Below are 15,437 nucleotides of genomic sequence, written 5' to 3' on the forward strand. Positions count from 1 at the left end.
TAAATATTTTTATCTTAACCCAAAAAATGAACTCATACAATATAAAGTATTTACAGGGATGTCTGTTACAGTGGCGATGTGCCAGTTTTCTACAGCTTGCTTGAAGTGACAAAATGCTTACTTACTAGGATTGATTTTTAACTGATTTGTTACAGTTTTGTTATTGTGTGACCAAACAATTCAGGACTAAGGAATCTTTGTTTTGTAACCACAGCTGAACCAGCTTTGTGTTTCAGATAACACTGTTGCCTCTGTAAACACTTGACAAGCAGCCCTGGAGTCTTAAGTCCACATTCTGAGAGGCTCAGTCGCTGTCTGACATCTTGACTGTTGCATCCACTAATCCATCTATCTACAGCCAGAAGAAAGAAATTCAATAAAAGTCCATGTAGAACAGCTTGTGCTGACACTTCAGCTGCATCTGTCTATAGTGAGTTCCCCATCACTCCCTGTGTGGTTGCAGCATTTGCAGAGAGTCTTGTCTCTGGTGCCATTTGCTGGCTGATGTTGATAACACAGGTAAGGAGGAGGATGACCACCACCAGGTCGTCCAGGACCCCCAGCAGTCCGCAGAGGGAGGGGTCTGTTTCCAGGGGACTAGATGATGAAGACATGGGGTCCAGAGGAAGAGAAGAGATGGACACCACAGTCCCTATGCAGCATAGGGCCACCCTGAAAAGAAACAGCCACACAAGTCCTCCCATGGTGCCCAGGCCTCGAGCCAGTAACTGCAGGAGAAGAGGTGCATCATAGAGGTAGTCTGTCACCTGGAAGAGTCGGAGTGGAACAAGAAGGAAGTCAGACACTAAAACACTAATATGACAACATGTAGGCCTACAGATAGAAATGAGTTTCAAATTAATGTCCTAAATGCGTATATTTATGTAAGATAAAGGCTTCTTGGAAATCAAGAAAAGGAAGGACACACCCAAGGACGGTCACCATAGGTGTGTCATACAGTAATACAAGACAATAAATCTAAGGTTGCATAACAAGTATTCCTGTTACCAACCTATTATTCTTATTAAGAGAAAAGAGTGGAGGATTCTCGTCACACCCTGATCCTTTCCCACAGCTGTCAGACACAGCTACTAATAGGAAAGTACTTTCAGTGGTTTGTCAAATGTGTATCAGTATGTTGATGTTTTGTCTTGAAGCCATACTGCAGTACTGACCCGTCTTGGAGCTCCAGAATATCGTTTGTTGTAGTCAGTGATTTCTCCGAGAACGTCCTTCGACTGCTGGTCTGATCGACTTTCGTTAAACATGTGGCACAACACACTGACCTGTAAAGACAAAAGATTTTTTTAACTCACCCTTACTCATAAAATGTTGTTTTTTGTTGCTGTTTTTTTTTTAAATGAATATGTACTGTACCTTCTGCCTGCAGAGAGGACAGCTGATTGCATCCAACCATGACCCATGTCTCCAGTAGGTGATCAGACAGGGAGCTGCAGAAAACACATAACTTTTAAAAACGTATCCCATCATGAATCTTCACAGAATAAATGTCATCACCAGATATTTACTTTAAAATGTAATGATGCAATGATGGCTGAGTGTAGTTAAAAACAGAAGTGGATGTGTGGCTCTGAACATGGATGACTGAAGATAAAGGTTAATGGGGCAGCGTGCGTGTGACAGAAAGTGTGAGCTGGAATAGAAGAAGCTATGTAATCTGCATCAGATAACATCAAGGCTAAACAGGCGAGCAGGAGTGCATTTGTGCGATAAATACCAACTGTAAATTGGAGACATGCTACAAAAAATGCTACTTGTAATAATCAAAACAGAGCTAAAAAGACTTCAATATATATTTTGACTTCTATAAGGACCTTTATTTTGACAGATTAGCCCTCCATCATACAGATGGTTAGACGACACCCAGACTTCTACAGTTCTACAGGTAAAAGATGATCCACCCCTCCTGACTGCACAAAGTGTTTGTAGTCGAGTGAAGTTACCTTTAATTTTGTTCTCATAGTTACCTAGACTACTATTATTTAATCAATTCTTTTAATCAATCAATTCTAACCTCACTTAAAAATGACAAATCATAAAAATGAGCAGATAAAGCATTTGATTTCAAGGCTTACTTATTATGTTATGTGATCTGCTAACAGCAGAGTTAGGAAACCTTGGCAATAGTTAATGTTTAAAGGCGTGATGATCAGGACAGTCAGCTGCAGCACACTGATGCTACACCAGTCAGTGAATGGAAGTCACAAATGCAGATATAAACATATGACGTAGCAGCTGAGCACGTGTGAGAATGAATGAAAGATGAGTGAATCCATTCTCATGGCATGACACAATGAACAGGAGCACACAATAACAAGAAGTTGCGTGTTTTTTGTGTTCTTTTGATGGCTCGTACCACAGAACAAATGGCCACAGTTTGTCTGAACTGGGAATCTGGCTGTCTGCAGGCAGACTGGACAGTCTCGTCTGCTCGTGGACAGACATGACTGTGTAGATTCCTAAAGAGACAAAGGAAAAGAAAAAATGTTTAATTTTCAGAATAAAGAACAAGCTGAACTGTGAGTCAAGGACTGGATTCATGTGTACAGTGAGACTGTCCTGTTTTATTGGCAAGAACTCTGTGACCCTAATAAAAGCAACGATCATCCTCTCACAGGACTGCATTACAGTAATGATATTTAGTGTGTGTGTGTGTGTGTGTGTGTGTGTGTGTGATGATGATCTCACCTTGTGGCAGCTCATATATGTTGTGGACAAGAAAGATGTGGTTGACCTCAGATGACCGTAACCCAGTGGATGCTCAGAGGGAAGATGGCGTAGTCTGCAACGTGACAGGTCATGATGACAAAGGTAAAAAACACACACCTTATACTTCTGCTGGTGAAGAGATACTGACACATAATGTAACGATCTGTAAGATAAGCTGGATTGTGCTCAGCTATTTTCACAGACACTGATGCTCTGACTACAGGTAGTTTACCTACAGGATTCCAAAGCTTACCCTGCATCGGTGAGGAGAATTATCATGTAGATCGCTGTGATTCTATCATAGTTTGTTTTTTTCCATTACAGTTTTAAGTCGCTGGGATACATACACTGATCAGTAAAAACGACTTGTTTTACAATCTTGGCATCAACACAGAATCTGACCTATCATTTCCCCCAAAATGTATGACTTTAAGTCGCTCTGTACAGCCTGCCTACTGTTTTAGTAAAAACATTCGAGAAATAATTCTCTTACCTGGACGGCGATGTCTTCTGTGTATAATTGTACTAAAGGCAGCTGTGCCTACAGGAAACAGGTAGTCACTACGTCCAAGAAGGAAGTGAAGTGCTGTCTGACAGCATCACTGCACAAAATAAACTGGAGCTGTCTGTTAATGATCAACCACACGCTCCAATACCAGCTGGTCTCTGAGTCTTTCTGCTTAAAGGGAGCGCGAACACAAGTCAGATCAATGGAGTGGTGCTTTTGTACGCCGCTCTGAAATTCCAGATGGGATTAGTGTTCAGAGTAAGTCTTGAAATAGTAACAAACTTTTAAACTAGAACATTTGACTCTTCAGTCTGCTCAGACCAAACCTAGAAATCATTCCACCCATTCTGTGTTTAAGTAGGTTACACCTGGACTTGGAAATCATTTACTCAAAGTGTACACTGCAAAAATCTTCCTGTTACCATAAGGTGTTGGTTGTGAAATCAAAGGCAATAGCAGTGTAGTATACATCAGAGAGCAGGAGAGCATAATTTTTTTTATTGTTCATAAAAAGTTGTCTGTAATCAACAGCTCTTTAAAGTGTTACTCTCAAACTGCATCTGTCTTAAATGAATGATAAGAAAGTGACTGTGCAGAAAACAGAGTACAGATGAATAAACTTTGTTTTTTTCGTCAGTACCTGACAAAGATGTGATAGACATTTCACCAAGGCAGTAAATATTTACATTGGGTCTTTGCCACACCAATAGAAGCTAAAGAGAGGCAGTCTGTGTGGGTCAGGTCATCTAAAAATAATCACCATCCACCTTTGAGGGTCAGGGTCTCAGAATGGCAGAAATCAGGAGATAAAACAGTGCTCATCCACAGGGATGGACGGACAGGTGCTCCCACAGGCCAGGCTATGTGGGTAAAGTCCATCCTCAGCTCCACTCACACACACACACATATGCACGCACGCACGCACACACACACACACTACTGCATGATTACTTGAGTGTGATGTAAAAACCCAGTGGACTAAATCTTCAGTGAGAATTTGTATTTTTTCATATTGTAACTCAACACAGCAAGTGACACATGTATGACACACATGTAGGCTCTCTTATCTAAAACTAGTCAGTATGTGGTTCAGATGTCAACACACACCCTCACGTGAGCCAAATAAATGGATAACGTGAGAAGCTTTATTGTGTTAATCAGTGACTGACTGTCTTATTGCTATGCTGCTGCTATTGTCTGAGTGAAGTGTTGGTCACATAAATGATTTTATTTCTGTTTAATATGGTCAATAACTAATCTACAGCGCTAAACATTCCAGCATTAATAATTTCTCAGCTCTGAAACTTTGCAGTATTGTTTATTAGTTTACTGCATGGCTGCAGTAGTGTAAATGACATAGTCTAACATCTAACTGTAAACAGATCATGTTTGCAAGTGAGCAAAACAAACATTTTTTAAACTACATCCTTAAAATTAAGTTTTTATTTCTCACTTACATGGTTTTGAGTGAAAAGGGGTTTACAGTGTTTTTATAAAAAGCAACAAATTAAATTTAACATTCAGCTTTTAATAACTGAAGACGTCTGTTACATTGATGACAAATGTTTTGATTTTGTTCCTGTGATCGAGGAGTACACAAATCCACATCAAGCACCTTGATTGGTCAGATCGGAGTTTAACAGCCGTCAATCCTCAGTGATCACAGTTCTGATTGGATAAGACTTATATTTCCCTCCCCCTTCTCACGTCAGACCAACTCAGCTTGCCATCGAGTGAACGTCCAACAACTCAAGAGAAGCTGCGTCATTCACGTACGTCTTACGTTATTTTAATGGCGCAAGAGCCACCATTTGTTACAAAGCTACGTATTTGTCGTTACAGAGATACCTTTGGCAGCAGGTGAGGTCAAATGCGGTGGAGTGGGGCGGAAGAGCCTTGCTGACAGGTGGAAGAAAATATTTTAGCGTTTAGCTACAAAGGAGAGAAATGGACGACAAAACGGCACTGGTGGAGAGCCTCATAATATGGGTGAGTTCGCTTACTGGTGTGGATATGTCGTTGTTAACCATGAGAGCGAGTTAATTTACCTGTTTGTAGCTGGTGGAGGTTTCCGCGAAACCACTGCGGACCACCTGAGAGAAAATGAAGCAAATACGAACCAGGACAGGCGGTCGTAGTGTTGTCAGAATTACGGCTAGTTAGTAGAGAGATTAGCTTTATTGACGCGGCTGTTGCTCATCTGACAGTCTCTCAGTGGCAACAGTGCACCGGTACGAAATGTGCATGAGCTCAGGAACCCTGCAGGCTGTTCTGTATAAAGTTATCAGATATAAAGATAACAATATCCTTCAGTCTGCTTGACCTACGCTGGATTTACAGCGCTAATCCATTTAACCAGGGGATATTTGTGGAATGTCGCTGTTTGGATCTTTTGTTAATGTTATGTAACTGGTTAACTGTGGCTAGCCGCAGTTAAGGGCATTACACAGCTAGCTAGGCAACATGGTTGCAGATGTTTCTGGCTGTAAAATATTTCGTTGTGTGGTTAATAATAAGATTAGATCTGGTGTCAGGGTAATCTGGCATCCTGTGCCTCATATGTTGAACAACATAATCACTAGGTGATACATTTTTTATCTCTTTAGTTACCAAATAAAGTTCACATCATGGACTAAAACTTTTTTTTCTGACTGATGGGGTTGAACCTCAAACCAGCAGCATTTAGACAGGTTTTGCATTTACTGTAAACACTAGGGTGTGTACAGCTGACGGACATTTCCTTGTGTGAGGAAACCGAGCAGACATGGAGACCTCACCTTACACACTGCTACTTAAATTATTTACACCTTCACTAAAGCATTGAATCTTCGGTTGGTCCTTGGCTGTGATTGGCACAATGTAACTCCATATGGCTTCAAACTTTACTCCATCTCAGAGCTTTTGCAGTGTTGTTAATAATCTCAGTAAACTACTGCATCATTGCTGTTATTTTCAGCTACAGACCTTCAACACTTCAGCAGCCTGCACAACAGCGGAGGAGCTGACCACTGGAGTGGCAATTTCACAGGCACTGCATCAGATGTGAGAAAGACCATACATTATTCATTTACAACCAGTTTAGTTGGGCTTGAGTAATTCATATGCCGACACTGCAGCTTGATGTGTATTAAGTTACTGGAGCTCAGGGGAAACAGATGGGATAGTGTAAATTGTGTACGAAAGCTTTCGAGTCTTTCTTTTACATAGAATTGCTCATGTATACACTGAGTAAGACTGATGATTTCACTCACTTAAAAAATACTGATCATGTTGTTGCATTTATCAATCATTTTATATTTTCATTAACTATGTACATCTTCAGTATGCACAAGATCCAAGATTATTAGGCTAGTTTGGATTCCCCAATTTGCATCACCTTTGCCTCCAAAAAGCACTGAAATGAATGTACATATGTAAAATGAAACAACTTTATTTTCCTCTGTGTTCTGCAGAGACCCAGCATATTTCACTGATGGATGGCTAAGTCGTATCAAAACAGATGTTGAGGACAACTGGAGATTAAAGGTAGAAAGCACCGTTATGTCTTTCCCTGTCCACCACCTGTCTGACTTTTTTGTGGTTTGGCTGACTCCATATTCCTTTAAGCAGGCCTTCCTCCCAACATAGGAACGTTTACATGCTTGAAACATAAGTTAACTAAGTCTGCTTCAATATCAAGTATTGGAGTTTAAGGGTTATTGTGGTCATTGTGATGACCCCTTAAAAGATCTGTTATGAAAAGGGGCCTTCTTTCATTTTGTGAAATTGTGTTTGAGAAGGTACTCTTTATTATTATTTTTTAATATACTATTTTTTTCCTCTTCTCTCAGATGAACAACCTGAAGAAGATTCTTCAGATGGTTCTAAGCTATTATAATGAGGTATGGGAGAAACGCAGCATCCCCCTTGTGTTTGCACTGTTGTATGTGTGTTCATTCACTTCATTTGGGAATTGTAGTAAGCACAGCTCATGTAGAGCGAAGCCCTGGGGTAGATGTATACAGGAAAATCCAGTGTTAAACAAACAGTGTGAACTGGGTACACAGTGCATCGTCTGCTCATCACTTACATTAAAGTTAATTAATTTGGGTTTTAGGTTTTAACCCAGGATATGTCGAATTTCCCCATGCCTGATCTTTCCCTGGTGGCAGAGCATTCACACCCTGTGCAGCTGGGAAGGCTGCTGCAGCTCATACTGGGCTGTGCTATCAGATGTGAGCGCAAACAAGGTTTGTTACAAACGCATACAAACACACTGCATCTAGGGAACTATTTCCAACATACACGTGTTGTGCAACAAAGATTTTTAAAAAAATCAAGTTTGGCTAAACCTGACAGGCAGACAATGTTTTATTATTTCCCTGCCACTGGCAAAGGTAGCATCAGGCAGCCTCAGGGGAAACCAATAAGGACAGTGCTGCATGTAGAAGTGGGACAGAAATGATTAAAATGGTGCATTTCTCTCATTTTATTGCCAGAATACATTCAGATCATCATGACCTTGGAGGAGTCTGTGCAGCATGTTGTCATGACAGCAATCCAGGAGGTCAGTCCATCTTGACACTAGGTTTCTCATTTACTCCGATATGACTAAGTAAAAATATTCAGAAAAGGGTTTTCTGAGCTAGTGCATGTTTTGTGTCTTGTGGACTTTAGCTTGTGTGCAGTTAAAATGGGTTCAGGCTTTATAGCACTTTTAATGAGTGTGTGCAGTAAACCCAGTGACATTTTCCTCATCAGCTCATGAGTAATGAGACCATGGCCCCGTTTGGAGCGGAGCTGTCAGGAGACTTGGAACAGCAGGTCAGTGTTATTCTCTATACTCTAAAGATCCCACTGAATGGGGCCTTGTAGTGCTGCTTTTACTGTGCAATGGGTGTCACCTTTCAGTTTTCATTCACCACATTCATTTCAGTTGTCATTTGGCCCTTAAATGTAGCACAACTTTGTATTATATTGAAATTGTTGTTTGTCTGCTTGTCTATTTATTGACGTGTTGTTTGAGCTTTATTATACCATTCAAAGTGCAAGGGAACTGCTCGGTGGCTCATGGCCCTGTGTCCCCCAGCAGTATATTTTATATATATATATATATATATATATATATATACGTAGCTATGATAAATGCTAAAGGCTAAGAGTCATTCTAACTGTGGCTGTAGCTATCAGTAAGTGACAATACCTGCAAGACCATCTATACACCCTGCTAAACAGAAAGTCTGATGATTAAAGTTGGAGGTGGTGTCTGCCTCCCAAAAACAAACGACACAAATTGGAGGCTCGTCCTCCCATTCTACTTTTTTTAATAGGAGGACGAACTACAAGCAAACCTCAAAAGTTTCAAAGTCAGGTCAAGGTTTTCTGTTGGGAATATATGGGAATATTAGATCCTAGAGGTATAACAGGCCATTAAGGGCCTTGTATTTAAGTTTTTAGTAGTGATGAATATTCATTTATTTCCCTCTTTGTACAGGAAATATACATGTTTCATCATCACTCGGAACATATGTCTTGTGTACTATTAGCACCTATTTAATGATAGTAATAGACAACATTTAAACATGAAGTAGAAGCAAAAATGATCTAATAGTCTTTGTGTTTCTAGTTTTCCTTCCTTTGTTTTGAGAAACATAGGGTTCTTAAACATTCAACCAAAGTCATATGTCGTATGTTAACATGACATTCCAGCTGCTGGATTCAAGTTGTTTCTGCAAATTACAGCAATCTATTTGCTTCTCTCTTAAAATTTGGCAGTCTGTAAACTAGAGTAAAACAATGGATTGCCATCAGTGGCACAATAGTTATTCTACTTTCTTCTTGCCACTCAGTGGGTGACTGCAGTGAGTTGTGCATCCTGTGACGTCACAAGCTTACCCTTTATTCTTCTGGATCTGTTTAAGGAAGAGTGTTACCACTGTGCAGAGGATTCCAGAGCTCCCATACTGACCTGCACTGCACACTGCATTACAGAATATGAGAATAATAATATTCTGCTTTAGTCAAAAGGGAAAATAATGTTGTATATGGAATCTTTTGAACCCTCTTACCTCAATATCCTACTAGAGACTGTATATCTTTGCTTTTTTTGTGTGTATGTTAATTCAGCTTCTCATTCATGTGTCCAGCTAAAAAAAGCCCTTGAGGACCTTGCTGAACTTTTGGCTGAAAAAGAAGCACTTGCCCAGCGCTGTCAAGAACTGGACCTGCAGGTGAACACAGAACTCATACACACCAAATCTGTGTGAACAAGAACTCTAGAAAAATATGCGTATATGATTAGTTTTGAGGTCTGTCAGCTCACTGCTCTCTCAAAATGCCTGCACACACACACTTGGTAGTATAAAAGGAAAGTTGTGTAATTTGCTGTAATGCTTGGGTCCATTGTCTGGAGCTGCTGTGGCAGAATGACTGTTGGCTTACAGTCTGGGCTCTGCTGGTCCCACTCACATCCAGCTCATACTCTGCTAGAAGGCCTCACTCAGCACTGTACAAGCAGACAAGAATTTAGCGCAGGCACTGATCAACTGTTTAACTGGACTCTCGACGAATTGATTTGTTCTCTCCCCAGTCTTGTTCATCTGTCATCGCAGCGAGGTAAGTCACACATGGCTGATCGTTGGGCAAAACTAAACCCATCTAAACCAGCTGCTCAGTTGTTTACTCTAACTCGGCTAACAGACGGCTTAGTCAGGATTCTGGCAAGTCACGCAACTGTTTAATTATGTTTGGTATTATTCCAGTAATTCACTCAACACAAGCAAATTTGAAGGTAATGAGTTACTGAATGTTGTATTTTGTGGTAAGGGTTTGTCTGTTGTAACGCATCACAATATAAAAAGAAGTGAACACAGCAGTACATTAAACTCAGATTTGATATGACATGTTAACCTCTGACTAATAATCCAGTCTGTTGTAAACTAGGACTGAGGAAATGATGGGTGAGAAAAACCAACTAACCATGTGTTACCGTGTTTGCTTAAAGTGCACTTTGTCTGTGCTCTGCTTCCAGCATGGATTAATGGCAGTGTTTGCTTTAACAGTCGGGAGAGGAACAGAGTTATGTGTAATGGAAAAGCTGCTTTGCATGCAATAATTTACCAAAAGATTTAACAACACCATTTCTTCCTACTGCTGTTTTTAACACTTTAAAATGGTAGTACCTGTAGCAGCTTTCTTACCCTATTGTCCCTGTACAGGTGGCAGTTCTACAGGAGGAGCGGAACAGCTTGTTGGCTGAGAATGATGTCCTAACTGACCGAGCAAATCAGCTGGACACATTTGATGACCCAAGCACGCCCTCAGGGAGAAAACACAGTCAGTTGCAGCAGCAACTCGAGACATTGCAGGAGGAGAACTTCAGGTTTGTCTCCTGCATCTTGAGTGGAGTCAGGTGCTTCTGTATGATTAGACCAAATGTTTTTGTGTTTTTTTTTCTCCATTTAGGCTGGAGGCTGCTAAGGACGACTACCGAATCCACTGTGAGGAGTTGGAGAAGCAGCTGATCGAGGTTCAACATCGTAATGATGACCTCACCGGCCTGGCAGAGGAATCCAGAGCACTCAAAGATGAACTGGATGTCCTGAGGTTTGTGTCTCTGTGGAAAGGGTGCTACAGTTGTTAAGAAAATCAAAAAAATGTAGTGTTTAGACCATAAAAATAAATCTAGAAAGATTTAAAGGTAGAAATCACATCTGTCAGTAAGCCACATTGTATTTAACATAGCTTTAGGCTATTCAGCTGTCCAGGCTAATCATGCAAGGAAGTACTGTTGGTTGAGCCGTATTTTATAATGGTGATGGCCTTTTGAGGTAAGTTTGTGCATTAGCTAAGGTGGAGTGACTTCATACTACATTTACTTTGTGTAAGTTGCTTAATAATCTGCCTGTTTGGTTTTTCCAAGTGTGCACAGTGAATTCAGAGTTTTTGCTAATGTGGAAGCAGGAAAAGGACATCTGCCAACTAAGGAGAATTAAAGCAAAATCAAAACCCAATCACTTAATGTCACTTAATACATTTTTCCTCTCTTTCCTCTTCAAGATCACAAACTGCTGGTTTACATTTTGTTTTTTTTTCCCCATCTTACATGTGTGCTTTGGATGCCACTAAACGCTAACCATGTGAACATACTGACTGATATTTGTGTGTTTCTGTAGGAACTGCTCAGATCGGGTGGTGATGCTGGAGGCGTCAGTGGAAACATACAAGCGTAAGCTGGAGAATTTGGGGGATCTTAAGAGACAGATGAAACTCTTAGAGGAAAATAACATGACGTACATGCAGAACACAGTCAGTCTGGAGGAGGAGCTGCGCAAGGCCAATGCTGCCCGTGCCCAGCTGGAGACATACAAGAGACAGGTAAACCATTTACTGGAAATTAAAGGGAAAATGCACACTGATTTATACATATGACACAATACAAATTTGACATACCTTATGTCGTATTAGGTCCATTTTGTGTTTTGTGTTTTATCCAGGAAATGATGTGTTTGGTGTCATATGTTTTATTTATGTGTGTGCTTAGGTCCAGGAGCTGCACAGGAAGTTATCTGAAGAGACGAGGCGAGCAGACAACCTGGCTTTTGAAATGAAAATGTTAGAGGAGAAGCATGAAACTGTGATAAAAGAAAAAGAGGTATTGCAACAATAAATAGAGACATTACAATATCCCCTTTTTTGCTTTACTTCCACTGTGATAACACTTTTAACTTGGCTTGCTGTTTGAAAATCCCACCTTAGAGGATCATTATTGAGAGAGACTCTCTGAAGGAAATCAATGAAGATCTGCGATGCACTCAGGCTCAACAGCATCAGCTCTCCCAAGCAGGTATCTCATTAAAAAAGCCATATATGATGCTATTTAGCCTCTTCTTGTTGTGGCACTCTTAAATGTGCAAACTTTATTTTACACAGGCATGCTTCCCTCTGGCAGCCCGAGCCACGATAACCTGGCTGCTGAGTTAATACCCATAGAATACAGGTAATACCACTCTCTTTATCTTTTCTTCATTGTTCTGTGAGTGCTAACTTTGTGTGCGTATTTTTTCAGAGAAAAGTTTATCAGGCTGCAGCATGAGAATAAGATGTTACGAGTGCAGCAGGAGGAATGCGAGCGAGAGAAAATCGCTACTCTGCAGGCCCAGCTGGAGGAAGCTCATAAGACACGCAGTGAACTGGACACTGAGAACAGGTGAGGAGAAGGAGGTAACTTCAGACTGGATATCAGCTACTCATTTTTAAAGTTCTGATTGGAACTTCCTAATCTTCAGACTGAGCCGAGCACGGATCAATGAGCTGCAGCAGCAGGTCGAGGACCTCCAGAAGGCTCTGCAGAGTCAGGCCGCCAAACCCGATGATGTAAGGCTGCCAACACACACTGGCACCAATACAGAGAAATACACCGCTGAGTTAATCTGAGGTTGTTCGACTTTGGCAGGCACATTATTACATAATAATATCACACAAGTTTATATTTAAGTCAAATGTTTCAAATGTATGGAGAAGTTGATTTTCTGATTGATTCCTACTATGGTTTTTATTTTCAGTCAAACTTGAAACGGAAAATCGATGCTCACATGTAAGTGTGACTCTTCACCTCTGGTCCAATGTGTTTCCAGTAGAGGAAAGTAAAGAAAAAACCATTTTCTTCTCAGGGTCCAACTCAATGAAGCTCAGGATGAAATCATGAAGAAAAAGGAGCTACTGAAGGACCTTCAGCCTGACAACACTCAGACCTGTAAGTTTCTTGACACACCACTTACAAGACAGAGTGACTGAAATGACATAGAATCTTTTTTCTAAGCCTTGAAACAGGATGAACTGATGGCTGCTCTGAAGAAGAAGGATGATGACATGCGAGCCATGGAGGAGAGGTACAAGATGTACCTGGAGAAAGCTCGCAATGTAAGACCTTTTCTTTGAATTTGAATGTTTAAAACCTAAAACTTAAGGTTGAGTCCAGTAGTTGAATTACACTTAATTCTTCCTGCTTGTAGGTGATCCGAGCTTTGGATCCTAAGCTGAATCCAGCTACTGCAGAGATCCAATCTCTGAGGAACCAGTTAGCAGACCGGGACAAGCAGATTCTCAACCTGGAGGTAAATCAGAATTCAGATATATTAAATGCTTGTTTTTTGTTTTTTTGTTTGTAAGGGTCTGTTTTGAAATCTAACAGATGTATGTTTGCTTTCTAGCGCCAATGTGAGCAGGCCAAGCTGAGAGAGTATGAGGAGAAGATGATCGTTACAGCGTGGTATAACAAGGTAAAATAAAATTACAGTAAATGATCAAATATACATTTACATCAAGCCTTATATAACATAATTGACAGTTAATGTTCTCTGTAAATTTGCCTCTCTCATTCCTCAGAGTGTGAACTTTCAGAAGTTGGCCATTGAATCACGCCTCGGAGGCCGTGCTCAATCCATGTTGTCCCCTGGCCAGTCTTTCTTGTCACAGCAGCGGCAAGTCTCAAACGCCCCACGACGGGCGCTTTCTGTCAGTGTGCCTGCCGCTACCTCCAAGTAGACTGTGTCACAGTGCCACATGTCTCAACTAGGCAAACACTTAAAAAAACACTCGTCCACACGGACAGGAGTGCGGGTGTAATGGCAATGTTTTGTATCATATGGGCTTTCACAAGTGAGCATTCAAGTGACCTTAAATCTGCTCTCAGCACTTGGGGGGTTAGGGGTGAAATAGAAGCTGGTTGGGATTGACGAGCACTTACTTTTTCAAACATGACCCTGTAGGTTACCCACCTGAGGTTATAGCATTCTGCCCTACTATATACTAACCTGAAGGGGCTACCTTATGTTGAACATTAACCCACAACCTGTATTCACCTCGCTAGGCAAAGTAGTGTAGTAACACTGTCACAGCTTTAGGGTTGCATCATATTCCCATCCAGCTGTGTTTTTACTTTGCCGCCTGCAGCTGATCAGTTGCTGTGATCTATAAAGCATTGATCACTTATTCCCAGACACACTTGGTCAGGAGTGAGTTGACTGCTTATCCATTTTATTTATAAGTGGACCTTGTTATATTAATGATTGTGATCATAAAAAGGGTAACTTGAATGCTAAAGCCAGCTAAACTTCAGACAATTGTTGAAGTATGTATGTACCATCATACTATGCAGTGAAGGGGATACTGACGTTGTCAATCAGCAGACTGATGAAAAGAGATTATTTGGTGCTGGCCACCAACTCCTTTCAGACATCAGTCACTTAGGTTTTTACAAAAATGGAACAAGCTCATGTTAAGCTGTGAAGTAATATAACCACAATCAATCCTTCAGGTGCTCAAATCGAGTAATGGTGTATATTCATCAATCGTTATTCCCAGGGACTGTACTTCTATTCACTAAATTCTTATTAGTCATGAGTAATCCAGACTATTCTCTATGAAGCACTGCTGTAATGAAAACACGATTTAACACCAGCTTTTGATCCAAATCTCAGAACCAGGTTAATCATTCATACAGTACCTGCAAATTGTAACTTGAGATTTTTAATTGTGTAGTTGGTAATATGTAATTTCTCATGTTTTCAGACTGTTTAGTGTCAGTGGAAGTTCAGAGTTGGTTGCTGTAGAGAGCCAGGATTTGTCTTTGACATTGTGATTTGCTGACGGTCTGATGCTACCGAGTTGAAGTGAGGTGTAACCGCACTAGTTTTATAGTAATGGCTGTCGTTTGCTTTCTCACTTCGTATGTTTGCAGCAACACTGAAGAGGCATTCTGTTGTCACAGTTTGGACATATGTGATCTGTAGATGTACTGTATGTCAAAGCAGTTTAATCTTTCTTTGCAGTGAATGATTCTCTTAGATTACTGATTCAGAAGCAGCTTCATTTAAATAAGAAAATAGGACAAATGATAAATTGTAGCACAGCACAGAAGCTACAGGAGGGGTATCAAATGTTTGTGGGTAAAGTGAAGTAGGAAAGGCATTATGAATTATCAGGAATTTAACAAGTTACATTTTAAAGACTGGTTTTTCTTGTGAATAAATAAATTCTTTTCTAAATGTGTAACGCGAAATGAAAAACACTAAAAATACAAATCATTTGACTCAGGTGTTTATTTACAGCTGACATCTTATTAGCACTTCCATGTCACAGTGTAGACTGTGTTTAAACAAGAGTCACCCTTCTGTATAATGGTGAAATATTTGTGGTAATAACAGCAATGGTCATGCGG

The 15,437-nt window shown here is 40.5% G+C and overlaps 2 protein-coding genes across 2 annotated transcripts; one reads left to right on the forward strand and one right to left on the reverse strand.

The window, feature by feature from the left end:
• Window positions 1–51: 51 nt before the first annotated feature.
• Window positions 52–3,591, reverse strand: LOC114434197 (E3 ubiquitin-protein ligase RNF170). The gene is made up of 6 exons (XM_028403211.1): window positions 3,224–3,591; window positions 2,710–2,803; window positions 2,378–2,480; window positions 1,378–1,451; window positions 1,176–1,286; window positions 52–767 (listed from the first exon to the last, which is right to left on the reverse strand). The coding sequence occupies exons 2-6, from the start codon at window positions 2,722–2,724 to the stop codon at window positions 426–428; spliced, it is 645 nt and encodes a 214-aa protein (XP_028259012.1). The 5' UTR covers window positions 2,725–2,803; window positions 3,224–3,591; the 3' UTR covers window positions 52–425.
• On the forward strand, window positions 3,427–15,268 carry hook1 (hook microtubule-tethering protein 1). Its single transcript, XM_028403210.1, has 24 exons — window positions 3,427–3,496; window positions 4,951–5,010; window positions 5,081–5,227; window positions 6,195–6,280; window positions 6,691–6,763; window positions 7,069–7,119; window positions 7,335–7,467; window positions 7,717–7,784; window positions 7,979–8,041; window positions 9,364–9,447; window positions 10,435–10,598; window positions 10,682–10,822; window positions 11,392–11,593; window positions 11,760–11,870; window positions 11,975–12,062; window positions 12,149–12,215; window positions 12,285–12,425; window positions 12,505–12,592; window positions 12,781–12,812; window positions 12,889–12,971; window positions 13,038–13,138; window positions 13,231–13,332; window positions 13,429–13,497; window positions 13,604–15,268. Exons 3-24 carry the CDS (start codon window positions 5,186–5,188, stop codon window positions 13,760–13,762), a joined length of 2,148 nt encoding a protein of 715 aa, XP_028259011.1. The 5' UTR covers window positions 3,427–3,496; window positions 4,951–5,010; window positions 5,081–5,185; the 3' UTR covers window positions 13,763–15,268.
• Window positions 15,269–15,437: the final 169 nt, after the last annotated feature.

Source organism: Parambassis ranga, chromosome 4, assembly GCF_900634625.1.
Source record: "Parambassis ranga chromosome 4, fParRan2.1, whole genome shotgun sequence".
NCBI lineage: Eukaryota > Metazoa > Chordata > Actinopteri > Ambassidae > Parambassis > Parambassis ranga.

Coding starts and splice junctions, on each gene's coding strand:
- LOC114434197 (XM_028403211.1), bottom strand. Junction 1,287..1,377: donor GTCCTCTCTGCAGGCAGAAG/GTACAGTACATA, acceptor TTGTCTTTACAG/GTCAGTGTGTTGTGCCACAT. Junction 768..1,175: donor ATTCTGGAGCTCCAAGACGG/GTCAGTACTGCA, acceptor CGACTCTTCCAG/GTGACAGACTACCTCTATGA.
- hook1 (XM_028403210.1), top strand. CDS start 5,186: ATGGACGACAAAACGGCACTGGTGGAGAGCCTCATAATATGG. Junction 6,764..7,068: donor AGGACAACTGGAGATTAAAG/GTAGAAAGCACC, acceptor CTCTTCTCTCAG/ATGAACAACCTGAAGAAGAT. Junction 11,871..11,974: donor CTGTGATAAAAGAAAAAGAG/GTATTGCAACAA, acceptor ATCCCACCTTAG/AGGATCATTATTGAGAGAGA.